The 26,607-nt window shown below is 44.1% G+C and overlaps 1 protein-coding gene and 1 long non-coding RNA gene across 4 annotated transcripts in view; both read right to left on the reverse strand.

The window, feature by feature from the left end:
• LOC138718769 (uncharacterized) overlaps positions 1-26,607 on the reverse strand; it is a 520,404-nt gene that overhangs the window by 164,879 nt on the left and 328,918 nt on the right. The window lies entirely within an intron of this gene.
• RIPOR2 (RHO family interacting cell polarization regulator 2) overlaps positions 1-26,607 on the reverse strand; it is a 72,642-nt gene that overhangs the window by 6,785 nt on the left and 39,250 nt on the right. The window contains exons 3-19 of one of the 3 annotated variants that reach the window (XM_069853298.1): positions 26,452-26,607; positions 25,653-25,731; positions 25,416-25,439; positions 24,153-24,206; positions 21,149-21,298; positions 20,373-20,436; positions 15,147-15,190; positions 14,149-14,274; positions 12,606-12,754; positions 11,451-11,580; positions 10,753-10,899; positions 8,846-9,535; positions 6,062-6,246; positions 4,105-4,273; positions 2,507-2,642; positions 1,429-1,590; positions 322-480 (exon numbers count right to left, since the gene is read on the reverse strand). In XM_069853298.1, coding sequence (XP_069709399.1) covers positions 322-480; positions 1,429-1,590; positions 2,507-2,642; positions 4,105-4,273; positions 6,062-6,246; positions 8,846-9,535; positions 10,753-10,899; positions 11,451-11,580; positions 12,606-12,754; positions 14,149-14,274; positions 15,147-15,190; positions 20,373-20,436; positions 21,149-21,298; positions 24,153-24,206; positions 25,416-25,439; positions 25,653-25,731; positions 26,452-26,607 — 2,624 coding nt within the window. Of the gene's footprint in view, positions 1-321; positions 481-1,428; positions 1,591-2,506; positions 2,643-4,104; positions 4,274-6,061; positions 6,247-8,845; positions 9,536-10,752; positions 10,900-11,450; positions 11,581-12,605; positions 12,755-14,148; positions 14,275-15,146; positions 15,191-20,372; positions 20,437-21,148; positions 21,299-24,152; positions 24,207-25,415; positions 25,440-25,628; positions 25,732-26,451 lie in introns of all 3 variants that reach the window. The other 2 variants (XM_069853297.1, XM_069853296.1) reach the window with 2 other exon arrangements.

The raw sequence follows: 26,607 nt of genomic DNA on the forward strand, positions 1-26,607 counted from the left end.
AAGGACAGTGAAAGACCAGAATGTTATCCAAATCTTCCCCAACTCATCACCATCAGCCACTTCCTAAAAACTAACTCTTACAACCTATTTTTTTCCCCATTCCAATATGGAAACAGAAAAGGCTGAAGGTGTATCTGCATCGGCTCCTTTCCCTTGATATGTACAGCTGTTCAGGTGAATTCAGAATTAGTATCCAAGGCACTTCCTTGCCTCCTTGCCTCCTTTCTTTTGTTAAATCAGCCTCAGGGCTGAAGTGTTTTGAGCCGAGCTCAGGACACTGATCTACTCCCCCTGTTAGCCACTAGAATTTATATATCCTACCTTCTTTTGCGAGTTGCAACAAATAGCTTCCGAGGTCGTTAACGTTGTGGCTGGCAAAATAGTTGTAATACTGAAAGATGGTGATGATCTCAGAGGACATGCTGGAGTAGAGGACAGGTTCTGTCCGGTCCAGAATCTGAGACACCAGGATCCTGAAGACTGCAGGCAGCCACAGACAAAGGGACATGTTAGTCAGAGCAAAAGCTGCAGGCAAAAAGCCACAGTACATTTTAAAACCAGAAAAACAGAAATGTTATTTGCAAAGCCAGATACTCCTCAATGTTTCTAACCTCAGAACAGGTTAGACCTTCTCCCTGTCTAGCTCTCAGCATCAGAGCATATCTGTAAAGATGAACCTCTGTCAGTTTACAGATGGCTAGTGCAGCTGCCTCTCTGATACACGCCCTTTCTGAATAACTAAGTGCATATCCATGCACTACCAGTTACATCTCTGCTTTGCCACTGAAGTAGGGGGGATGAGCACAGAAGCAGGGTTTGGCTTTGCTTGGGTTTTGCTACTGTAGCACACAGAAAGCTAGTCTGAGGCACTTTCTGTGGGAACTGTAGCATGCAGGAGGAATAAAAACACAGCCTTGAATAGGTATCTGGAAAGTAGGTGCTCACATCTGAGCAAGTCACCCTACATCCCCATTCGAATCCAAGGAGAGCTTGTCAGTGTGGTACATCTCCCTCAAAATATGTTCAGGTATGTTCTACGTTCAGATAAACTCGCTTGGCTATGTATTAACTCCCTTTCAACAAATTGTAATGGGGCATGAACATTACATAGGCACATAAAACTGAGAGGATTCCTACTCCAGTGAATCACTGACACACCTGTACGTATTTGGGAATAGACTTACTTTCTGATTAGCTCATAAACCTTAAAACAATATTTTTTTCTGCTAACATAAATTTTTTTCTCCTAGTCTGACCTGATTATTTTGGGCCAAAACTGTTTCAAGAGCTCGAGCATTAGTTTTCAAGTGAGATCTTGGAGCCATGGTCAAATAGACCTTCAGGGGTTTGGAGAACAAAGCAATGAAGACTGAGTGAAGTTCTCCATTTTGATGACTAACATAATATTTTTTTTGCAGTAGTTGGTACCTGTTTCTGCAAATCCTGGACACTCCTCATTCACAGTGGTGGCAAAATTGATATCCAGCTGCTTCATCATCTTGTCTGCAGATGTGTGATACACTCCTGAAGGGCCAGTACACTTCATCCAGAAAGCCAACAGTGACAGCTTCTTGTGGAACTCTGGAATTGCTGGAGGAGAAAACAAAATGAACGATGAAACAAAGCTGTGCTAGAAGCTAGAAGGGAAAAGATGGTAAGAGTGGAGAAAATCTCACCCCAGCCCACCGATGGACGCTTAATTTTCGGTGGGTTGCCCTGCCATTATCTTCACAGAGCAGGACTGTGTGCTCACCCCAAGTTTATAATGTGTTATTTCTGTTTCCCAGGGTAGAATGTAAGAACATTTGCTCACGATTCAGTTCTGTGCACTGAGGACTTATCCTTTTAAATACCATGAAATATTAGGAGAATACCACAAATGGTCTGCACAAGACTGGTCCCTAGTCTAGCACCGCTCTGTGGCCTTTGGTAAGTCACTCAATTGTGCCTCAATTTTCTGATAAACAAAGTAAATACACCATTTACCTCTTCTGCTAGAGCATTCACACGGGTGAGCAACTAAGTGTTTGTCAAACTTATCCAAGGTATTAAAATAGACACAACACCACCACAAATATCTATATAGCTCTCCACAGAGAAGACTAAAAATAGTCTCTTGAATAAATCGTTTGAAGAGGTATATTATGCCTCTTGTAGTATGAGGCAGATCCCATCTTTCCTCAGGAAGGAGAGGTGAAAGATTTTGGTTCTCCAGAGGTGGCAGCACGCCCATCCCACCACAGCAATGACCTCTATGCATCTTCTGCATATCAAGCAGGATAAGGTAAAGTCTTTTATCTTTTCATCTGCATATTTCTGTACACCAGCGCTGAAGATAGAGTAAGGCCAGCTCTGGAGTCTGCTATATCTGCTGGAAACTGTGAGTCAACCTTACTACGGTGGCATCTCCTGCATCAACGCTGAGCTCTGCACAGTGATTATTTCGGCAGGTACACATGCCCAAACAAATCCTCTTCAGAAGGAAGCTCCCTAACTTGTCTCTTACCATCAGTAAGGGAGGTGATGTTTCCCAAGTTCTCAGTGCTGATCTCTGCAATATTCTCCATCACGAGGATCTGCCTGGACAGCTTATCCAGGAGGTCTCTTGCTACAAATGGTGTTTTACTTGAGAACACAATTTGCTGGTGAAGACAAATGGGAAGAGAGGAAAAGGAGTCATTGAACAACAAAAACAACAACAAAAAATACCTCAGAAGGAAAAAAAACCTTCAAAACACCTGGCACCTGAAAAAGTGCAATGGGAAATTCATTGCCTGGAACCATGCAACTTCCTTAACTTCAGAAGTTTTTTGTCTCTGGGATATTTTGGGGTCCTAGTTGATATGCCTTGTTGCTTATCTTTAGCATCTACGTCTAGATCCAGACACTTGAGAATCTAAGCATCCATTTGCATAAGTGAATTCAGATTCATACACTCTGTAAAGCTAAAGGAGTCAATCCTCATAAGCCTTAAAGCCAGAAAATAATAATATTTAGTCTGACTTGTGCATACTAGAGGCCATGGACTTTCAGAACCTACCTGCCTGGAGGCAGACAACAGCTCACTCCTTTCCACTCCATTTCAGGTCTGATCAGCTACATGGGTGTCTTTGTTAATTTGGTGCTTTCTCCTGCTGCTGACATCTGCATTTTCTTCAGCAGTCCACTACAATATTGTTCATAACAAATCTGCTCTGTGTCTGGGCACAGTGAGAGCTTACTTCCCTGCGCTGCATATTTACTGTGTGCTCTTGTATTTAAGCCAAAAACATCCTGTTTTCTCACACTTGTGAGTCAGCAGGGTGTCCAGCTCAGCACTAAGGGTGCTGGAAGCAGACCTGCTCTATATTCCTTCAGTGGGCTTTTGGGAACATAAAGCTAATTATATCTCAGATGGAAGAGTCAAATATTAATTGCAAAGAGAAAGCTGCAGTATATTTTGATTTGTCAGGGAAATCCTGATGCCCTCACTTGCTAGAGTGGCTTGCTGAAGATTTAAAAACACATTTTCTGTGCTTCGGCACTGAAAAAAACCCTTAAAAAGTTGTGCTAGTTCGGTGTTAGGATGGACAGATGATTTCAGTGTCTGATGAGGGGAGGGAACTGTTATGCTCTGCCTTCAATTCATGTGTCACAGACAATCTTTCCAGCTCATACACAGAAATTCGCTTCTGCATTTGAACCCTGCTGCTATGTCTGGGAGTCAGTCAAACAATGGGGCCATGGGCTTCTGGTTTAGCTCTGAAGACAAGAACTGTCTTAGCGGGGGCTGATGTTATTGAGGACCTCCAGCGAAGCCAGGGGATGTTTGTAACCCAGAGCAGGGGGCTGCCCCTCTCATCTGCTGTGCTGCCAGGCGGCACCTGCAACGTACCCTGTTAGTTTGCAAGTCAGGTCTGCTCTGAGATGAGCCAGGATGGAAACAACAGAGGCTTTTCCCATTGGGGATGAAAGGTGTCACCTTCCCACTCCAGCACAGTGGCTCTCCCAGCCCTGCACTCCCACTGCCTCCCAGGAGCAGCACTGACCTATTCCCACCTCATGTTGTGGGCACACTGGTGCCTGCAGGGAAAACGTTAAAATATATGCCTGTATATTCAGTACCTGAATGAGCTGCGTGCAATACTGCAAGTGCTTAACTATGGTTATATCGAGGCTGTCGTTCCCCGTGGTCAGGGGCAGGGGGCTGCCGGCCACGCTGGTGCCCACGCCCGTGTCCTCGGTGAGAGCTTCGCTCAGGTGGCCTCTGGCTTCTGGGTGCTCCGACCTGTAACTGGGGAGGGACGAGGGCAGTCAGTGCAGGGCTATCCACGGCCGTGGCAGACACACACACACACACACACACACGCTCACCCAGGGCAATGAACAACGAGCACGGCAGAAGAGCTGAAAGCAGCCAGAAACCTTGCAATGAAGACATCATATCATACCAGAGCAGTGCTGCCCTGGAGGGGTGCGGGAGGGCTGTACCCAGCAAGGGGACAGATCTCTGTTTACCTTCAGCGATGCAACACCCTCCCCAGGAAGCCTTTTTAACCTCCAGTTACTGTCACTTGGCGGTGACAGTATTTTCTCCCGTCTCTAAATCATCTATCCCATCACTCTGGATTAAGAACCATTACAATTCGTGCCATTCCATGCATCGATTTCAGTGTCTTCCTGGTGCCAAATTTAATGGTCCTTGCAGAAGGAAAGGAAACCACTGCTGCAATAAGAGACATGATGTTTTCATGTGCTGTTCTAGGCACGACACAAACAGTTCACTTTGTCAATCATTTCTGTAAGAGCGTTAAGCTAGTTTCACTGTGTTTTAAATCATTATTTCCAACATTGTCGTCTTGTCCAAATGATCCTCCCTGTATTTAAAAGCCTGAGGTCAGTCCCCAGGTGGCAAGTGTATCTGGCTGCAAGTTCAGAAGTTTCAACACTTGCAGCCTTCGCACTGAGTCACACACTTACATGTCTAAAAATGGAAGTGGGAATCTACACTGTCTGGGGATGAGCCAGAGGGAAAAGAAGGAAATTTTAACATCTATATTAACTTAAAGTATTTCAGTTGCTTTCTAAATAGCTTATAAATAGCTTAAACTTTTGCTGCTTAAGTTAAATTTATGCTCAAGTGCCTGGTTAAAACCAGATCCTTAAATCAATACAGACTGAACTGAGTTCAAAATGCCAGTTTAGCAAGCAACACAGTTTTCCAAGTTTTTCTTCTCAACAACTCTGATTCTGGAAAGAGGATATGCAGTAAGATGATGAGAATTGCATGACGGTTGCTTGTTTGCACTCAAAATTGTTTTAAACAGGCCACAATAAGCTGTGAGAAATATAGCTCCCTGGTTGGAAAGCAAGGGGTGTGAGGGAAACATGTTCTTTTGTCTCACAGCTCTAGTGCTGCTTAAGCAATGTGGCAGCTCTGAGAATACAAACATGGTTTTAGGATCTAATGATCGAAACACAGCATCGTAAGGTCACACAACAATGGCAGCTCACAGCACAAACACCACAGCTTTTTTTGTTTAATTTTTTTCGCAAGAAAAAAAAGTCCAAAAGTGATGAAAGAAGGGCAGGTAACACGCAGGGCCATGAACAAAGTACCAGCCATCACTCTTACATTCCAAAGGAAACCTACACCATGCTGCTTATATCTGGCCCTGTGTTATTGTTACTGACAAGCTTAATCCACTGCAAAGACTCATTCGGCTAGAGAGAAAAGACAAAGGGAGGGGGGGAAAACCACAGAGGAATTAGTAATTACATCCAAGGAAAACCAGGTCCAAACCTATGTCAAGGAAGAGGTTCTGCCAGTATTGACATCAGCTTAATTTAAGTTACTCTTCTCCTTTGGAAGACAGATTGTGTATATTTGAACAGAAGACAAATTATCCTGGAAGCTAAAGATTTTGTATGCAGCAGCCGTGGGGAATCCTCTGACCCTACAAACTCATCAAGGATTAGTCAGTCTTCCTTGAATAATGTGTGCACCGGGATCCTCTGTTAGCGACAAAGAGCTGGGGTATCACTTTGGCATAAGCACAGCTGGCAGTTACTGCAAACTTACCCGTTCTTCTCCATCTCAGTATCCGAAAATACTGAGTCTGCACCTCCTCCACCATTACAAACCTCCACACCACCACCATCCTCATCATCAAAGTCAGAGGTGTTCAGGAAATCAAAGCTTTCTAAAGCACTTTCAACTGTTAGACTTAAACTGGAGGACCTGCTTCGGCTTACTGCTGGCTTGCACTGCAAAGGCAGAATGAACCAATGAAAACCCCAGATATTATCTACTAGTGAAAGAAAAGAAAGAAAGGGATAAAGCTTAAAACTGTAAAATTCTTAATTTTATTTTTAAAACTTCATTTTATTGTTTCATTTCAAACCTTCATATTCATAGCAGATACAATCAAAACCTGAGAACATGAAAACCCTTCCCTTCTTCCTCCCTTCCTTATCCTTCCCCCATCTCTTTCCCAAAGGCAAACTCCCAAAGGCAAAATTCAGCGTGTTTTATAGAAACAAGAAGCACATCTTGGATCCAACTGACGCAGCTCTCGGCATCCTCCAAAAGGAGAGAAGGCACTTAACACACTGGAAGTTGAAAGGGGAAGGCACGTTCCATAATCGCTGTTCTAGCTACGGAAGCCAAGTTTTATGTATGCAATGGCACTATCAGATGTATTCCAGATGTAACTCCAACGGAGCTTAACCAGGGATGAATTTGTTGCCACATCTGTAGATTTATACATGGGATAAGAGGACTTTTGTGGCCTTTGTAGCCACACAACTTATCAAGGAAAAGACAATCACGTGTCAGATTCCTAGGGGACAGAGAAAGGCAATATTATAACTCAGAAATTAACAGCTCTAGAGACGGGGGGAAGCTATCCCATCTCAGTGCTTGGAAGAAACACGACAGAAGCCTTGCTGGTGCTGTGGGAACTATCAAAGGCCTTTGTCCCATGTCGTGATTCATCCAGACGTGCCCACAGCATTGTTTCCAGAGTCCTCTTTGCAGGATCAAGTGAAACCTGAGAGACCACCTCCGTCAGTTTGTGCAACGACTTCACCTTTCACACTACGTGATCGTTTGTTCAGAAGCAGCCGGGAGCTGCTGGTGTCGTACCACAAGCCTCATCTTCCAGCCCCATGCAGGAGCCAGGACTTTGTCTTGCTTGTAGAAAGATACGCACTGGCCTTCGAGTTCAGTCTCAGTACCGGTTCATCTGGAGCTGAGGAGGCTTGGAGTTTAATTTCCAATTTCTTTGCACACAATATTAATGCTATAATAGTCACATGTTGGCACTTAGGATGCTTGACACCTTAAGGTGTACAGTCATTAGCTGATCAAACACACTTCCCAACACCTCTGTGACACAGGTGGGTGATGTATCCTGCTTCCTCTGCAGCACCGATGGTTTTATCCTACCATTTCTTCCAGGGCTGGTATTGCTGCTTCTTCAGGCAAAAGCACGCAGCAACATGTGGGTTTCTCTTTTTCCTTGTCCATCTGATATGGCCAAGAGAGATTCCTTCAGCCACAGCTGGATTCCAGCTCAATCTTTTTGCATGGGAAGCCCAGCACATCTGCTGGCAAGGCTGAGTGTTGGTCTGCAAGCTCATTCATAGGGAGCACACAGACATAAAGCAGATCTGGAAAAGGTGTCCCTCGCCAATGTGCAGGAATCCTGTCTGCACACATCCGTCCTCTTTCTTCCCACCCTATCCCATGTCTCTCCCTTTTAAACTCTGGTAAAAGGAGTGTAAATAAAATAAACAGTCCCCATTGTCCCTCTGCTGTTTGGAAAGTTGACCTCTTTGTATAAGCTGCAGAGCAGCCAAGAAGTTAAAAAGTAATAGTAATGGCAGCTTTGCCTGCTGGAACTTCCTTGGGAAATAGTGCAAGAAACAGGGGCTGCAGGCTGAGAAATAAAGCACTTAATTTGGGAAAGTACCATGCAGCTGCGAACACCAATGGAAACTAAAGTATTAACAAATTTTCTCTGTTCCCTCCTTCCTCCTCAGACGTATTTTTAAATGATGAGGCTTAAATGACTAGCAGACAAACTTGCATATGAATATGAAGCATTTGAAATTATTATTTCCCATACAATACTCTTTGCACAGTAACGTGTCATGAGTTATTATTCATGGGAGAGATACAAGTCACAGTGATCAGCAGTAAACATTAACAACACACATGCAAACCCTTTTTCTTCTTTCTAATTTTCAGCACGTTATCCTGGTGTAATGCCAGGATGTCTCTCATTTAAAAAATGGACTGGGGAAAAGGAAAAGGCTCGGAAAAAGCCTAGGCAATGTGGAGACGGCTACCTTCAGTGAGACTTGTGCTTATAAATCCCTTTGGCAATTTGGAAAATTGAGCTTCTATGGCTAGAAGACCTGATCCTCAGTTGGTGGAGTTTTGTACTGCTCCACAGAATTCAGGAGTAGCTAAAGCACGTCCATTCAGGACGTGACCCATAGATTTTAAAGACAGCAGGTAGTATATAAAGTGATCTCTAGTATGGTACAAGCAACGGGTTCACATGTGGTTTCTTGTACAATTTAAGGATATGATTTAATTACCCCTCCGCCACTGCACCTTTTGCTCTTTCCCCTACATTTCAGACACATTAAAATATCCGTTGCTTGAGGATAAAAGACTATGGTAAGCACTTTGTAGACAAGTTTAAAAATGCAACACTGTGAAAGGATGCTCCAAGCAGAAGCAAATCTAAGGAAATGATCCCCCAAATCCTTACTTCGATGTTTGTAGGGAAAGGGAGGAGATACTACCTACTCAGATTTTCTTTAGGGTAGTATTTTCTGAAAACGTACTCACTTTTAGGATGTCATCTAGATGCATCACTTCTTGGTCCAGGTCCTGAAACTCTTTATACTGCTCTTTATGTGGCTCAAGGGCTAAAAGAAGCCCTTGCAAGGCTTCTTCAATGCTTCCATCAAGGTAAGACTTATATCCTTCTGATTCCCCACTAATTGATCCCTCACAGGGCAACCTCTCTGGGGTCACAGGTGCCTCTGCTGACGTAAGCCTTTTTACCAGCTGCTTTGTGATGTTGCCCTCATAGGTATCCAGCTCCACGGGCTTGAGCTCTGAACCTTCATCCGTGTCCTGCAGGAGAGACACCGGGACACTTGTCTCTATAAAGACACGATCACTCCCAGCATCAGAGGTATTTTGGCAAACTTCAGGAGCTGCCCTTGCGGCGGCTTTGTTCTCAACCACTGCTCTCTCTCCCTGGGATGGCAGGTCCTTCGGTTCAGTGACAGAGTCTCTGCGGGAGTCACTGCTGCTGCAGTCCAGGCTTGAGCTCTTGGAGGACTGGAGAGCTTGGTGCTGGGTGGGGGTTGCAGTGATGTCAGGGCTAGAGCTGACGTGAGCAGAAGAGGGCTCTGATGCATTGGCAGGGGGCACGTGGTCTTCATAAGGCAGGTCGCCAAACGTGAAAGAAAGAGGTCGCTTCTCAGTGGTTGCTGTTCCATTTTCAAAGACGTCATCTGGCAAATTAGACTGAAAAGATAATAGAGAAAGACAGACAATGTTTTTTTGATGTAGCACTGGAAAGAGAAGAAAAGAGTATGTGCCCAGGAAAGATGAATTCAAGGAAAAGATTAAAGAAGCATTCAAAACTCAAGAGATGAGGAAAATACTTCAGATCCAGCTTCTGCTTTCATCTGGCACGGCCCCCGATTTCAGCAGGAAAAACACTGGAAAACCTGACCTCTAGGAAGTAAGACCCAGAACAGAGAGCTGAATTCTGCTCATCCTACTAGATTTCCTCAGACAGCATTTCCACTGCATTGCTCGAGTTCCTGCAGCATGTATCTTTTTGATGGAGTTACACTTAAGCCACCTTGGCTGCATATTTTTACCCATTACAGTTTTTAGTCATACTTATTTTCTGACTTCTAAAGTAGCCGTCCCTAAAAATGTAATCAAGTTTGATCCAAAAGTTTCTCTAGTGTCATGGCATCTTAATGGTGATATTACCACGGTATTTCTTTTTTGTTAGAAGCGTGTTCTGTGGATGGCATGGAGATCCCTAACAATTCTTAAGCATGAGTGACACAGGAGTCCTGTTCAACACGAGTTTCTGCCAAAATGCAACAGAAGAATTTGCGTGGTGGTGTATTGAACAGAATACTCATCATTTACCAGCCTTGCTTTGTTGCGTGAACAGCTCATGGAAATGCACAGATGAAACACAACTACCATTTTGCTGACAATTTGCTGGAAAGAACTGTAGGCTTTCAGATGCTGGTAAGGTACAAAAGGTTAAAGGGTCCAGAACTTGCATCTTTTCCCCCTATTAGAAGTTATTTTAGCACTATTAGAAGTTATTTTGCCTAAACATAATTACGCTGAAAGGTACATTTCTTCTTTCCCCTGACACAGGTATGCTCTGAGCATCTGGGAGTCATGTCACTAGGCAAATGTATAACATCAATTAGTGAAACAGACCATTTTTAAGAATAACAGGTTGGCTTATATTCCCACCCTGCTCTCCACCCACAGATAGTTGGGTTTTGATCATTATCCCTGCAGAAACCAAGAAACGCTTTGAATTAATGTGAGCAGCATGGGCTGTCACAGCCATGTTCTCCCCTCTAATTAGTCAGCAAAATGAGTGAGTTGCAACAGAAAGCAACACACGAAGCATGCATGGGAATGGAGATGCCACACGGGGTCTGAAAAAAATCCTTCACCAAACAAAAACCAGGACTCACATATAGCTCTAGCTCTGCTTTTGGGTTTAGCCTGAGCGATGGCAGGTCACTAAAAGAGCGGCTGCGACGAAGCTTGTCAAAGAAAGTATCTTGAAGAACATCTAAGATTGTCAACTTTGGCCTGTCTTGCAGGGGATGCAGCCATTTCTTTAACAGTTAAAGCAAACAAGGTGTGAGGAAGCGCAAGTTAAAGGGATGCTTTGCAGCAGAGTACTAAATTACAGGCATGGGATGCAGCACCTCTAAAATTCATATCCATATGGATGGACTAATCAGCTTCATACGCAGTCCTGATTAAGCACTGAGAATTTGATTCATGCAAATTGTAAGAGCACCTTGGAGATATCTACAGCACGGGGCAAATTTGACCATGGGATGCATCAGAAATACTAGTTCTATAATGATTGTTACTGTTACAAAACGAACACACACTGCATGAAGATTACGCAAGTATTACAGCAGTCAGGCAAGAAGGATAGGTATGCAATAATTGGCCACCTAGTTTCAAAGATTCCAGGATCATAGTCACCTTTTAGGATTAGCAGCTAAGAATGCACTTGCTTTACAAGTATTTGTAAGGCTAACCTACTGGAACCAGGGGGAAAAAAGCTTAGACGTGTAAAGCAATGAAGCGTTTGCAGTGTTTGAACTGCTCTAGGGCTTCTCATTACATAAACATGAAGCCAAACAGAGCTTACAAAGAACGAGTGATCCTTGAAGGTTGGCGTTTCTGGAGTGCCTTGGCTGTACATGGACATTCGCCTCTGGAGAGCAGATGCCTTGCTCACATTTCCTGTGGATGGGGTCAAGTCTTCAACATCAAAGGGGCTACGGACACACAAGCAGGAAAAGAATGGTTAGACTGAGTGAGAAGGAGTTTCATATCCATGGAAAGTATTTTTGAAAAGGTGGCTTATTAGCACATCAAAACCCAGTGCTAGCAAGTTTTAAACAGAAGTGTTTAAAAGAAAATGTTGCTAATTAGACAGCAGGCTCAGAAGTGTGGTTTTTGGTTCTGATAGAAGTATTCTACTCTCAGAAACCATTTATGTAGCATAGTTTGATGTTATACTTCTCTCATGAAAAGTATTCTTGGATTTAAGCTGACAAGCATCACACATACTGATGAGAAAGGTGCTCTACTATTAATAGAACTGTTGAATTACAAAGGAAAACAGTAGTGCTGACTTTATGTTTATTGCATTACAAGAAAGAGCATACGTGACTATAAAAGCATCAATGCTTTTTCAGAAATGACAGTTACCAGTTTTATTAAAGTGATATGAGAATTAGGTTGGGATCCTAACACCATCAGCTTACCTATGATTACCAATGCAGATGGACAATGTCAAAAGATCTCCCACCACCCTCAGGTCACACACGAAGCCCAGAAAAACCAGCTTTTAAAGATGAGGCAACTTCTGAACCTGGCCATGCTAGCATAAACCCAGGGCAACTCCACTGAACTTTTACACTGATATCAAACAAAAACCCAATGAATATATAAGTATTCAGTTATCAACCTCTTCTTGCGCTTGGGAAAGGATTACACCCTTTAATCAATTCTATGATCACTCATCACTACGTATTTCACATCTCATAATGTCATTACTCACCACGTCTACTGTAACAGCTGAAATAGCCACAACTAAGAACCTACATCCAACCTCATTTTCCACATAGCAATACTGTGGTTGACCATGAACTATTTCTCATATCCCAAACTTGGGTCACAATTCCTTCCCCATCTGCCTCAGTAGGGTGCAAAAAGGAGAGAAAAGACCAGACAGATCTTTTTGCTTTAGTGTAATTGCTACACCCGCTTGACCAAGCAACCAGCCAGCTCTACTTACTACCAGGTGATTTCAAGGTTCAGCTTTATTGTGCCAAGGTCATTAATGTCCACTGCAACCACCTGAGGCCGAGCTGCAAACAGGTCTTTTGTCTCACAAGTAACACTTCCAACAAGGATGTGAGTAGCAAGTCCTTTAACTTCTGTGACCTGTAAGACACAAGAACAGAATATGTAGGACTACATTGTAATCCTGAATTACAAAGCAATGATTTTGATTTCCTGGCCTGGATTCTTTCCTAAAAGGCTTCTAAATATGTCCATGTCTGCTGCATCTTCATAACTTAGACAAAAATTCAGATTTTTTTTTTTTTAATAAATGCATAGTTGCATGTGAATGATCTATGTTTTCTTTGAGTTTTCATGGATGTCAGAAGAGAACAAACATGCTGGCCCTGACCAAGGGGCTATCTAACCTTGTATTTGGCCTTTTGCAGTGACTATAAGCAGAACCCAAGGGAAGAGTAGGAACAGGGAGAGCATATTGTATGTTCTCCAGTCTAATATTCTCTCAGCAACTGACAATTTTCATGTCATGTAATCTCCTGTGTAGGCAGCCTACTTACTAATTCCCAAGGGAGCCCTATTCTATGTATTCATCTCCTGTAACTCTGGGGCAATGATGTAATGGAGCAGCAATGGAAAGACTCCAGCCTAGGAGGAAAAGTCACTGCTGATTACTGGGAGTTGCAAAAGTTGTTCTTTCCCTGGAGGACAGGACATGGAGTCAGAGGGACTACCATTAAGAAATTTTGGGAACTGCTGTGCTCAAGGAAGCTGCCAAAGAGTTAAAGTTGTTTTTCTACACGTCCTCATCTCACCGTGAACAGAAAGCTCACAGCACTGCTGTTCTACACAGTGTGTTAAGAACAGACCTCAGGACAGCTTCCAGCTTATGCCCACTGGCCCTGCGTGTGTTCAAATGAGAACACTATGCATCTCCCCAGACTAGCAGATGCTGCTCTCTTACCTGAGCAGCACGATCCAGGGAAGTGGTGGTGTCACCATCCCTGGAGGTGTTGAGAAAACATGTCAACATGACACTTCAGGACATAATTTAGCAGGCATGGTGGTGCTGGGCTGACACTTGGACTTGATCTTAACAGGTCTTTTCCAGCCTTAAAGATTCTGTTGTTCTGTTGGAAAACTCACTAGTAGAGGGATTTTTTGGTTTGGGTGTTTTCATTGCTGTTGTTTTCCTGGATAGTGTTAGCAAACAGGTTTCTAGTGTTCCTTTGCTTTGGTGTAAATAATCTGAGTTGCTGGAGAGCAACATGAGGCAAGGGTCATGTTACTATGGCTACGACAACCCTCTGTGGAGAGTTAGAACAACCTCTCCCACAAAACTCTCAAACTGATTATAGTCTTGTAGGATCTAAACTGAACAATATAATAGCATTTTGTTCTAGTAGGTGTGTTGGAAATACTAACGATGGCTCATTTCCAAGGAGTTTAATTATCTACTGCTGCATTTTTACTGATGGTGCATGAGAAGGTAGTTTATTGACTGTCTTGCTTGCAGGTAAAGGAGTTAGCAGGCGCACCTTAATGGAGATCAGTCCAACAATGAGAGGGAGGAAAACCATCTCTTCTCCATCCCAGCTTTGTTTGCCATTCACTTCTATTTTGCCTTTCAGTTTCCATCGCTGGCGACCATAACGCATGAAAATCTGGAAAACAAAAATCCTCTTATTTTCTTGAGAAATCTGCTCACTTGATGCACAAAACAAGAAAGAGAATTGGGGAATGGGTCTGTAGTAGGTTGGAAGAATTAGTGGTGTAAGTACTGCCCTTTTACTTCCTATTGATCCAGAAGGAAAAAGTCTATCCTGCATGATCTCTACCTCTTAGCTCTCCTAATCACTTCTTCTGGTAAGGCACCCCTCAGCCCAGCTTACACCTTCATATAATGAGATGAGTTACAACAAAGAAGCTGCAGGAGTTTTAACTCCGTCTACAGGTACAGCGGTGGGTGGAGGTGGGGAGATTTGGGGGAGCAGGATGAAACCCTTGTGGCCTTCCCCAACACCCACAGCATGCTGCCGTTCCCAAGCAAGGGAGAGGGTAGGTGAGCTTTTGGCCGTCCCACATCAGAGGCCTCCCCAGCTGCAAGACTTTGGCTGGCGGGTGATGGAAGTGAATGCAACCCACAGTGTGGCAACACGATTTCATAGAATCATAGAATCACCAGGTTGGAAAAGACCCATCGGATCATCGAGTCCAACCATTCCTATCAATCACTAAACCATGTCCCTCAGCACCTCGTCCACCCGTCCCTTAAACCCCTCCCTGGGCAGCCTGTTCCAGTGCCCAATGACCCTTTCCGTGAAAATTTTTTTCCTAATGTCCAGACTAAACCTCCCCTGGTGGAGCTTGAGGCCATTCCCTCTCGTCCTGTCCCCTGTCACTTGGAAGAAGAGCCCAGCTCCCTCCTCTCCACAACCTAGGAGAAGCAGAGAAGAGAACCTAGGAAGGCAGCAGAAATCTGCCTTCCTTTTGATTCTTTTGCTGTTAAACAAACCACAAACCAACTCAGACTTACCTCGTATTGATCTCCTGGGCAGAGCCGAGCGAAGCCAGCCAGACCTGAAAACAAAAGACACAGAGGGACTGGGAGAGGACCTGGGCAGCTGAGCACGGTGGTGCCTGGCAGTGGGTTGCCGTGGGTTGCCCTGGGCCTCCTCTGCTGCCAAGCTTGGAAAGGAGAGGGTGGCAGCTCCTCTGCTGGGAGGCATTTGTAATCCCCCTCTTTTGGCTGCCTCAGTGCCATTGAAACCAAGACTAGTTCCCACCCCTTAATTTTCTTCCTTTTCTTTTTTTTTCCTTAGTATACAATTAATAGAATCATAGAATGGTTTGGATTGGAAAGAATCTTAAACATCAGCCAGGTCCAACCCTCCTGCTATGGGCAGGGGCACCTGGATCAGGCTGCTCAAGTCCCCATCCAACCTGGCCTTGAACACCTCCAGGGATGGAACAGCCACAGCTTCCCTGGGCAACCTGTGCCAGCGCCTCACCAACCTCACAGGAAAAAAAATCTCTTCCTAATACCTAATCTAAATCTCCCCTCTTTCAGTTTAGAACCGTGACCCCTTGTCCTCTCCTTGCACTCCCTGTCAAAGAGTTTCCTGTAGGTCCCCTTTAAGCCTTGGATGCATATAAAAGATTTGCACTTTCCTGTGTTCCTTCCTCCAACAGCTCAAATTATTCTATAATAATCACAGAAAAAGAATAAACATCTTTCTGATGTCTTCTGGCTTCAGAAACTCAGTTAAACACTATCATGAGGCATAGGCGATCTGCTGATTACCACGTAGTGCTTGCTGCTTAATACTAACCGGACCGAGCTATACATTATTACAGATTCCTTTGTAGTACATCTTAACTGAAGCACAAGAGGACCTCCTTCTGTTTCATGTTTTCATAACATCATTCCCATGTATGAGTATTCAATAGTAATTACATCAAGAAACATGACTGACATCTGTAATTTGTGATTTATTCCATCTTTCCCTAGGTGGGGAGAAGTGCAGCAAAGCACTACTCATTTTTATTTTTTTATTCCTTTTTTTTAAAAGGCAGGACATGACGATGCTATTCCTATATCAGCACTGTGCATATGAAATGGAAGGTTTCCAGAGGTTTCTGATCATCCTGAAATCCCAGGGATGTTACCATCCCTGTTCCAGCATTGTGACCCGCTGTTCTACAGGATGCAACGGGTTGTTTATCACTAACACAAACCTCTCCTTTCTCACAGATCTCCTCAGCAGGCAGCTATTGCGCTCGTTTTGGTGTAAAAATTTCCTTTTTTTCCCCTCATGCTTGTCATAACAGCTGCCACAGCACCACCAGCTTGCAGGGCAGGTTTGTCCATCCTGCAGAGTCCATGCTCTTAAAATAATCCAGCTTTGCCTGGGTAAGCCTAAAACTATGCCTGCAGTTCTGCAACGCCCCTCAAAACCAGCTTTAGAACACGTACAAAGCCTGTGGCAGAGAAAGGAATGAAAACAAACTTTCCAGGGTCTTTGGGCTGCATTTATCTTAAAACACATGAGTGTGTTTAAATCAAGGCAAACATGAATGGTTGGACTCGATGATCCAGTGGGTCTCTTCCAACCTGGTTATTCTATGATTCTGTGATGAACCCTAGCGCTGGCTTTAGTTACCAGGCTGAATTAGTCCTGATAGCTGGATTGCAGGAGTGACTAGACCTCTGTACACAGCCGTGGCCTGTCCCTGTGATCTGCTGAGCCTTCTCTTCCATTTCTTTGACCAGGAATGAGTTTTCTTCGCTCATCTTACTGTTTAGCAGAACAAAGAGGCCCTTGCTCAGAGCTCATATTACCAATTCCTTTCTAATTTATTTACTGTTTATAAATAATTCAAGCTTACTAGCACTCCGCTGCTGCTTCTGTCTCCCCAGGCATGCTTTTATAAGTGAATTCGATCTCTGCTGGGACATCACTGAAAGTATCAGAGGAAAATAAAAGGCCTTTTCTTTGCTCAGTGGATGGGGTGTGAGGGAGAATGCAGTGTGAAATGCCACACGGACCTTGTCTGCTGCTGAGCTCTGTGAGCAGTGCCTGCCCCAACCAGGCACGGCTTTGGGCCAAGGGACACAGAAGGAAGGGGCAGGAGAACTGGAACTGAGCTCCTGCGGCAGTAGATGCTGCTCAAGTCTCTTCAGCTTGATGAAGAGGGTGCTAAGTGCTGACTTGATTACAGGGGATAGGTACTTCCAGAAAAAACAACTTTTTGGTAACTGAAAAGCTCTCGGGGACTAAATGTATGGCAGGAGCCAATGGCTCTGTCGTACCATTTCAAATGTCACAACTTCATAGAAGCACTGTCCTGGGCTTGTAATGCAGGTCAGATGGGAGGTTGCACCTGGAGTGTTAGCATAAGTAATTAGGGGATAGGATCATTAGGTGGCTCTGGTAAGGTGGCAGGACACTAATGTCCTTCACTGGCAGGGCCACCTGAAGTTCATGCAGCACGTACACCTCAGCTCATATCATCAAATCATAGAATCACCAGGTTGGAAGAGACCCACCGGATCATCGAGTCCAACCATTCCTATCAAACACTAAACCATGTCCCTCAGCACCTCGTCCACCCGTCCCTTAAACACCTCCAGGGAAGGTGACTCAACCCCCTCCCTGGGCAGCCTCTGCCAGTGCCCAATGACCCTTTCTGTGAAAATTTTTTTCCTAATGTTCAGCCTAAACCTCCCCTGGTGGAGCTTGAGGCCATTCCCTCTCGTCCTGTCCCCTGTCACTTGGGAGAAGAGCCCAGCACCCTCCTCTCCACAACCTCCTTTCAGGTAGTTGTAGAGAGCAATGAGGTCTCCCCTCAGCCTCCTCTTCTCCAGGCTAAACACCCCCAGCTCTCTCAGCCGCTCCTCATAAGGCCTGTTCTCCAGCCCCTTCACCAGCTTCATTGCTCTTCTCTGGACTCGCTCCAGAGCCTCAACATCCTTCTTGTGCTGAGGAGCCAGAACTGAACACAGGATTCGAGGAGCGGTCTCACCAGTGCCGAGTACAGAGGGAGAAGAACCTCCCTGGACCTGCTGGTTTCTGATCCAAGCCAAGATGCCATTGGGATATGTAGGATGCTAGACACATGGACTGTGGTTGCTGGTACTGGGCTCCACGTTGCAGAACCCCAGGTGTGTCAGGCCAGTGCTCGGCTCTGCCTCAGTGAAACAGCTGAACATTTTACCTTCTTCTGTCCTGGCACTTCCAAGAGGTATTGGGGCACTTCCCTATACATCTTAAGAGGACACACAGATTCCATACGGGGACTTTAAAACTTCCACACTGGGTTTCCTAGTTTAATTTCAACAGCTGCTTAATCCTGAGCTGTGATCTAAGCCTGCCGGCAAGTTTATCATCTTTAATTTGAAAAATCATTAGGATTTTTTTTTTTAAGTATTAGTCATAAGAACACAGCGCGGGTCCCTTGCTTCCTGACAACCCAGGGCAGGTTGGCTTGCTTTCATTGTAAGTGACAGAGAGCACAAATTAAAAATAACTTTCACTGGAATGGCTAGGAACAGATAAGCTTTAGGGAGAAGAATGCTTTGATTTTAAATTAGATCCTAAAGTTAGCTGGATGTGCTTTAGTACAACTTAAGGGGGAAGCTTGCTCTGTGATCTGTAAGCTTTTGTGCTAGATCTACTGTGAATTGTAGCAATAGCAATGGCTGCATTGTCCTATTGGATTCCTACTCCTATCGAAAACCACCTAGATAGAAATCTTAGATGTCCTAATTAGAGAATACTTAATGGAATAGTGTTTATCTTTGCTATTTTCTAATTTGGCCTTCTTTATGTTATGAAAACTGTGTTCAGAAGTAGCTATTTCTCATGGTTTGTGCTCCACATGAGCTCAGCACCTGGCTCCTTGAGAGCCCTTGAGCTTTGCTGGAGGATATGGGTTTACGAAAAAAAAAAGGGGGGGCAGTTCTTTTCTGCCTGGCCATTTTTGATGCTGTGACACGTTTTGCAACATGTCCTGCTGTCGCAATTGTGCATTGCACTGCATTTACAGCAAATACGGAAATGTTCCAAGGGACCTGGCTTGATGCAATTCCTTTTCTATGCTGCATGATCTCATGTTTCCTCCAGCATGTCCATGCTGCAGTTCTGCTGCTCTTCTTACATAGAAATATTAGTAACTGGCTCAGTCTCTGTGTGTCCATCTTGTAACTTTACATCTTTGCATCTCTGACTGCCCTTCCAGTATCTAAGAGTGGTGGTTTCAAAACCTGAGGTTTGGTGTTGTGGGATGGAGCCAGGAGAACTGTAACAGTTTCTGCCCTTGTTTTCTCTAGTATGGAAGCCTGGAGTGACTACCTTAACTTGATCTAAGCCAGATCATACCTCACACAGTGCAACCCCTGGATACAACTAATTCACACCTGTGACAGGGCAGGCAAAAGCAAAACCCTGTACGAGATTTGTGAATTCTAAAATTCCACGAGCAATACTGTGGGATTTTTAAATGGGTGAGATTTCAAGTGAAGAATTAAGAGTGCACAAATGTTCAGATCCTTCTTTGGTTTCATGCCAGTGATTGAGGATCCCCAAAAGATAGACCCCCACAAGACATTTAGCCTTAAAGCTATAACAGCATTAACAATACCTGGTGATTCATTGAGGCTTCAGGCAAAACTGATTGTATTGTATTCAAAGCTATTAAGTCCCAAAGACAAGGAATAAAACTGAAAGATGAATGCCACCACTGAGTTATCTAGGTGTTTAAATGGTAAACTACCCCTAGGTTTTTGCTTTTTCATGTTTGTTCAAAAAAGTAATAGTCAGAATCAGCAAAAGCAAGGGACTAAGTAGCAGCTGATGTCAAATTAAGAAAGTATTTAGAACTTCAGCTCTGTAAGTATTCACGTAATTTCCGAGTCATCTTCTTAAAAGATTATGGAAATAGAGGTAAAAGGCACCGCAGCCTTCGAAACTGAATTACTTTGTCTGTTGGGAGGAGTGTTCGTGGGAGGCAATTAGCCTTGAAAACAAGAAGCAGCATCTCAGAAAATCTCCCTGTAAGCTTTGAAGTTCCCACCTCTGTGGTCCTTTCCACTGGGCAGGGGTGTAAGTTGGGGGTTTGAAGGCTCAGCAATGGGTGTGTGGGGGGGAAATGACACCTATCATAAATACATGTCAAACTAGCATGTCTCGATGCCCTCATTAATATGCACAGGGACCGCTACTGTTCGGGGAAAAGAAGGGAAAGGTGAAAAAGCAATTACCTTTCATCTTGATGCAAAACTCCCCCAACAGATTTTCCAGCTCTGCTTCTATGGTACACATGTTCTGTGTTGGAAAAGAGAATAGTGAGGTCAGACAAACTCTCTTCCTGCCTTTTTTCTCCCTTTTTTTTTTAAGGTCTTTTTGGAAAGAAAGATTCTGTTAAGCAGCAGCAGCTCCATGCCAAAGTAGGTCTCATCATGTTTTTAATGTCTCAAGAAATGGGACTGTTTTAAGAAAAAATACTGGGGGAGATGGGTACCAGACCCTTTCCAGTTCCTCCTTCAGATTTAGGAAGGCTGTCACAGCTTGTACGCTGGGATGTTTGCAACACTATTTGACCCTTCTTAATCTACTGCCTGTTTAAAAAAATGGATGTTGATAACAGCACGTAAAACTGGGCAAGATGCAGCAGGTGTCTGTCTATCTAAGCATTCCAGCCAACCTGCCACACCAAAATCTGTGGAGTGGGAAAGAGGCAGTTGGAGTATAAGTAGATTTGTAGCAGATTTATACTTATTTCTTTTGCAGCCCTCCCTGGGTATAACCCCGCTCGCACGGAGCATGAACATGATTTCAAGAAACTCTTCAGGCGCATATCACCTGTCTTTGTAAGTTGTCAGGTATTCACCTGAAGACAAACAAATAAATAATAATTATTATTCTTTGCTGAGTTTGCATTTAACTCTCTTATCTGGATGAAATTCTCCCTGAAATCAGTGGCAAACTTCCCTTCGAATAGCATGAGAGTGAAAAGACCAAGCTGATGAGGCGGTACCTCTGTGTATTCCTTGTAACTCCTGTTGATTTCAGTTAAACTCTCTCGAGCTGCTTTGCTGGCAGGAGACATTGCAAAGGCTTGCTTCATTTTGCTGGCACCATCACAGAGATGTCTTTGGATACAATAGGCTTCATAAAGCTCATCCACCTAGTGGGAACAATGACAGTGTATTGGAAAAAAAAACTGAGAAAACCCAGTAAAACAAAACCAACAAACAATGATGCCATTTGCATTACAACAAAACTCAGCCAAAGTGTTAGAGCCAGTGGAAGAGGTGAGCAAAGGAAGCTGTGATACTGCTACAGTCTACGAAAAGAAACACAGGATAAAAATAACTTCCACTGTAAAAACTCAATTACAGCAACACGAGATGCTTCCAGCAGTTCACATGCCTGCCCTGCACACCTTTAGCCATTGCTACTCCCTTTTGCCCCTGTCTGGGCTATGTAGGGCATGCATGCAGCAAGTTTCTCGAGTATATCGGTATGGAAGAGCTCTTTCAAAGGCAACTTCATTGTTTTCACTACCAAATGGGACTGGATGCATTAAATGGCACATTTAACAGGTCCAGCTATGCCTCCTGTATACCTAACACCATAGGTAGTAATGGAAGCAGACAGGGGTTTTTGAATTCTCACTGCCCATCTTCCAGAATCTGGAAGCCATAGTCAGAATCAGCACAAGTAAAGGACTTACAAACAGCTGACATCAAGTTAAGAAGGTAGCTTGAACTTCGGCCCCCAGGCTTTCACACAGTTTCCTAGTCATCTTCCTGAAGTCCTTTGGCATGACTTAGGCACCCAACATTTTGTAAGCAGTCTGGGAGTTTTGCAAAACCTACTCACATGCAGTTTAAAGTCTCACCTGGATCTGGCTTCAGAGGCAATATTTTTATGTGTCTCATGCTTTGGTTTCCCTTTTGCCCTAATTCCTGCATTCACAGAATCACCAGGTTGGAAAAGACCCACCGGATCATCGAGTCCAACTATTCCTATCAGTCACTAAACCATGCCCCTCAGCAGCAGTATTTTTTTGTACCTAAAATAACTTCTTTCTTTTGTTACCTTTGGCATCAAGTGATTGCCCTCTACCCCACAGTGCTTGTTGCTCAGTAGTGGATTTTCACAGCAGAAGAGCCCAGCTCCCTCCTCTCCACAACCTCCTTTCAGGTAGTTGTAGAGAGCAATGAGGTCTCCCCTCAGCCTCCTCTTCTCCAGGCTAAACACCCCCAGCTCTCTCAGCCGTTCCTCATAAGGCCTGTTCTCCAGCCCCTTCACCAGCTTTGTTGCTCTTCTCTGGACTCGTTCCAGAGATGTTTTAAATCTCTCAAGAAACGGGCTTCCTCAGTCTAAGATTTTGTGTTGCTGCATTAGAGATGAGCCTGATGTGACAATCCAGGCATGTTTCAAACCCTATTTTCCAAGCCTGCTTAACCTCTATCAAAATGCACTGTTACTTATTTGTTTGGAGTGGGATTGTTCTTTCCGACAACTCCAAAATGTTACATTGACTTTTACAAGGCTAGCTTGGCTACCCAGTGGCTGAAGCCTCTGCCTTGAGGGATCCCTGACCAGAACAGGGACTGCTTTGCAAAGTGGAAGAGTTCAGCAAAGGGTAGTGGAGGCACAGGTAGCATTTTGCCATTTCAAAGTTATAAAAAAAGCTCCTTGGAGTCATACCTACTGCTATTTCTCTTGCAAGTCAGCGAGCTAAAGACAGCTGCTATCAATAGCTGTCACTTGGTACGTCCTGCCTTCTGGGTGGAGCGTTAGCCTAGTGTTGATGTCTTGATGTCCTGCCTCTGCCTGTGCTCATCTGCACCCAAAATACGTGGGGTCTGCTGCCGTACAACCCATTTGCCTCACTCTGCTTCCTCTACAGGCTGATGACAGGTAGATGGCAGAAGGTATCGCTGTGGCCCTGATTCGGTACAGCTGAAAAATTGTTATTCACTAGAAAATAAGATGTTCCTTTATCTGTCCAAGCCCATATACTCTAATGCAGCGCAGCTCAGTTCCTTTTCTCTCTGTTGCTGTGGGTTACAGAAAAAGAACTAATGTATTTGGCAAGTTCGAGTAATAGTGACCAGCGTTACCTCTTGCGTTGTGTGCTTTTCAGTCTTATTATAATCCAAATAAACCATTAGCTCTGAGCAGGATGGAGTGGGAAGGACTTGAATGGAAATGTTCTCTAAGCACTAATTTTGCCATTCATGTTGCCAGCAAGAGAGAAGGTGGTTTGGGGAACATAATTTCAGTCTGTTGCCTGATGATTTATATTTCTTTTTTGGCTCCAAGAGTAAAAGAAGATCGAAATTAAAAGGTTTGGATGGGTTGTCACAATTGGAGCACTTCAAGCTGCGCAAACACTTTTCAAATGACTCTCAAAAGACATTTTATCTGTCAAAAATAATTCATTCTTTTGTCAGACTCAAGAAAGCAACTAATTGCTAGCAGATAGGTTTGTAAGTAAGAGTATACATAGCATGGATTTTGTCCAGCTGTAAAATGTATTGGTATAAATCACAAGCACCTCTACTGAATATTGTCACCAATGTAGTCAAGTGGATGTGGTCCCCAAACCACGCAGCAAAAGTGTTAGCAGTGAAATCTAGGAATAAACCCAATATATCTGCTGTGTATAGTAGAAATAACTGCCAAATTAAATTACTTTCAGATTCAATTCTCTCTCTACCTATTGTTTAACAACAAGCAGGCAGCAAGGCAGAATTTTCCCAGCAAGTGCCTGACCCTATGCTCTCTCTGGACCTAAAAGCGGGTGGGAGCGTCTTGGGGCGTCGCTGACCTTCAAGGGCTACAAACCACATGCAAGTCCTTTCTTTGGCTCCAAGCACCAGCCCATCACAGTAAAAATATTGAATCTGGGAGAGGCTTTGTCAAGGCAGCCTCCACAGGGTGGAGAGGTAGCAGGGAGCCAAGGGTTTGTTTTCCTAATAACATAACAGCAGATGCAGAAGAAAGATGATAGGACCGCTCGTTACCTTGCTAATGTGGAACTCCAGCCTTCTCATGTATCTCTCAACCGCTTTGATTTGCTGAAGGAAGGGAAGAGGCAGAGGGTGAGGCACGTTTAAATAAATCAGTAAGACACTGCCGCGCCAGCTTTGCTAACCCCACGCATCTGAGAAACTCCTCCTTAAAAATACACAGGGTTTTGTTGCCTGTGGATCTGGAATTAGCTGTCCCACCTTTCTGCTGCTAATCTGCTGCTGAAAATAGAGCTCACTGACTTCTGCACCTAATGCATTTTTGAGAAAAAAAAAAAAGGTTCTCTTTGATGGAATTTCCTTAGTTTTTTTGAATGCTTAAGAAAGACAGAAAAAAATGAGGATCAGAGGTTTTTTAGTTCAAAAATATAGTATTTTGAGTACTTTGGAAACTTGTATTATATTGATTGGGTTTTGCATGTCAAAATTCATTCTGTTCTTCAGCAACTGTTTTTGAAAGCAAAACTGCGTTTGGCATTGTCACTGAAAAAAAAAAAAGCCAGACTTGTTCAGAAAACATTTTTGAAAGTTTTCCTTTCGTTTCACTAAATTTTCAGATTTTTCCTTCCCCAGAAGAGGCAGAGGAAGGGAAGACCCAGGGCTTGACCCAGCTCCCACAGCCACCCCTGGCATGTCCCTGCCAGCCTGGAGCTGGCACAGCAAAGTTGCACAAAGCGAGGGATTTAGCACCTGACAGCTGACCGAAAGAGGAGGTCTTGCTCCTCTACCTTCTCTCCTCCCTTGACAGGAGCCTATCTCCTCCTTCCTGGAAGCAGTTTAATTCAACAGATCCCAGGAAAGGGCCAATGGGGTAAGTTTGATGCTGGGTTAGTGAAGACAGCTGGCTGGCAGGGGTGCTTGGCAAGTAGCAGAGCCCTTGGGAAGAGGAGCAGAGTTGGATTTCATAGAATCATAGAATCATAGAATAACCAGGTTGGAAGAGACCCACCGGATCATCGAGTCCAACCATTCCTATCAATCACTAACCCATGCCCCTTAGCGCCTCGTCCACCCGTCCCTTAAACCCTTCCAGGGAAGGTGACTCAACCCCCTCCCTGGGCAGCCTGTTCCAGTGCCCAATGACCCTTTCTGTGAAGAATTTCTTCCTTCACTAATGCAAACCGCCAGGTAATTTCTCCCTCAATAGTGTTGGCCTGGCTAGTACAACCAGCTGAGAGAGGCTTCCCATGCCAGCTATGTCTACCATACAGATACTGAGACTGCCTTGCAAAACTGGTGTCAAAGGGAGTAACGTACCTTATCTAAATCGTACAGGACTCCCTGCAACAGAAAACATGAAACTGTGATTAGATTTGCAACATAAGCACCACAAGAAATGTTTGTCAGTCATCAGAAATCACAAACAAGACCAGGACTGGAAGAGAAGAAGAGCATCTATGCATAGTACCCTATATCCTACTCCCACCCTCTGCTTACTCCAGCACCTTGAGGAGGTTATTGTGCATTCACACGATGACAAAGTATGACACGTACCAGGCGTGAGTTTCTTTTCATGTCTTTTAACTGAGTAGTCAACTTATCCAGCTCCGTCTGGTGAACTTCCAGATACTCGCTGCAAACACAAACCAGAGAGGGATGCGTGAGCCCTGCAGCACATACTGAGCTGGCTGCTGACCATCCTAAAAGAAAATCTGCGCAACAATTGGCTTTCCTCATTGGATCTGTTTTCAGACAAAGACTCGTTTATATTGACCAGTCCTAAAAGCAGCTCTCTGCTGCCTTTTGAGGAATAAATAGGAGCCACTTATTTAGGGCCATGTAAGAGCTAGGTATTGTCCTTACACTAAACAATCAGTTTCGAGGAAGTTAATCTGCAGCTTTATTTATGGACTGGTGCCTTCCAGTCGCTGCTCCTGTATCACAGAATCATAGAATCATAGAATAACCAGGTTGGAAGAGACCCACCGGATCATTGAGTCCAACCATTCCTATCAAACACTAACCCATGCTGGTATCTGGCTGGTAAAATCCCCGTTATCTTAATGGTGATACAAGCCTCTGATAGAACTCTAGGAAATTCAGAGTTAAGAAAAAAAAAAAAAAAAAGATGTTGAAATCCCAGCCTTTGTGAGCTTTCCTAGTTATTTGAGTGGAAATGAGATTCTGTCCCATTTCCCATACATGTATTTCAGATCCTAAGCGTTACTGTCCAAGCTTCAAGAGGTATATTTTCCTCTTCTATCATTAAGGATTCCTGTTCCTGTGATATGCTCCTCTAGGCTCTAAAACATCACAGAAAGCTTCAGTCAACAAAAAGAATAAAGGCTCTTACTCCAGGCCACTCTTCAGGGCTCGGTAGACCTCTTCCATCCTTTTAGGCTGGGGCTCTTTGGGTGTGCTGCTGTTCTTATGGCCCAAATTATGCATTTTCTTCACCTTTGCCTGGGGCTTCTTGAGTGCAGATGAATTTTCAATAAAGGAGTTACAC

The sequence above is a fragment of the Phaenicophaeus curvirostris genome, chromosome 3 (assembly GCF_032191515.1).
Source record: "Phaenicophaeus curvirostris isolate KB17595 chromosome 3, BPBGC_Pcur_1.0, whole genome shotgun sequence".
Classification (NCBI taxonomy): Eukaryota; Metazoa; Chordata; class Aves; order Cuculiformes; family Cuculidae; genus Phaenicophaeus; species Phaenicophaeus curvirostris.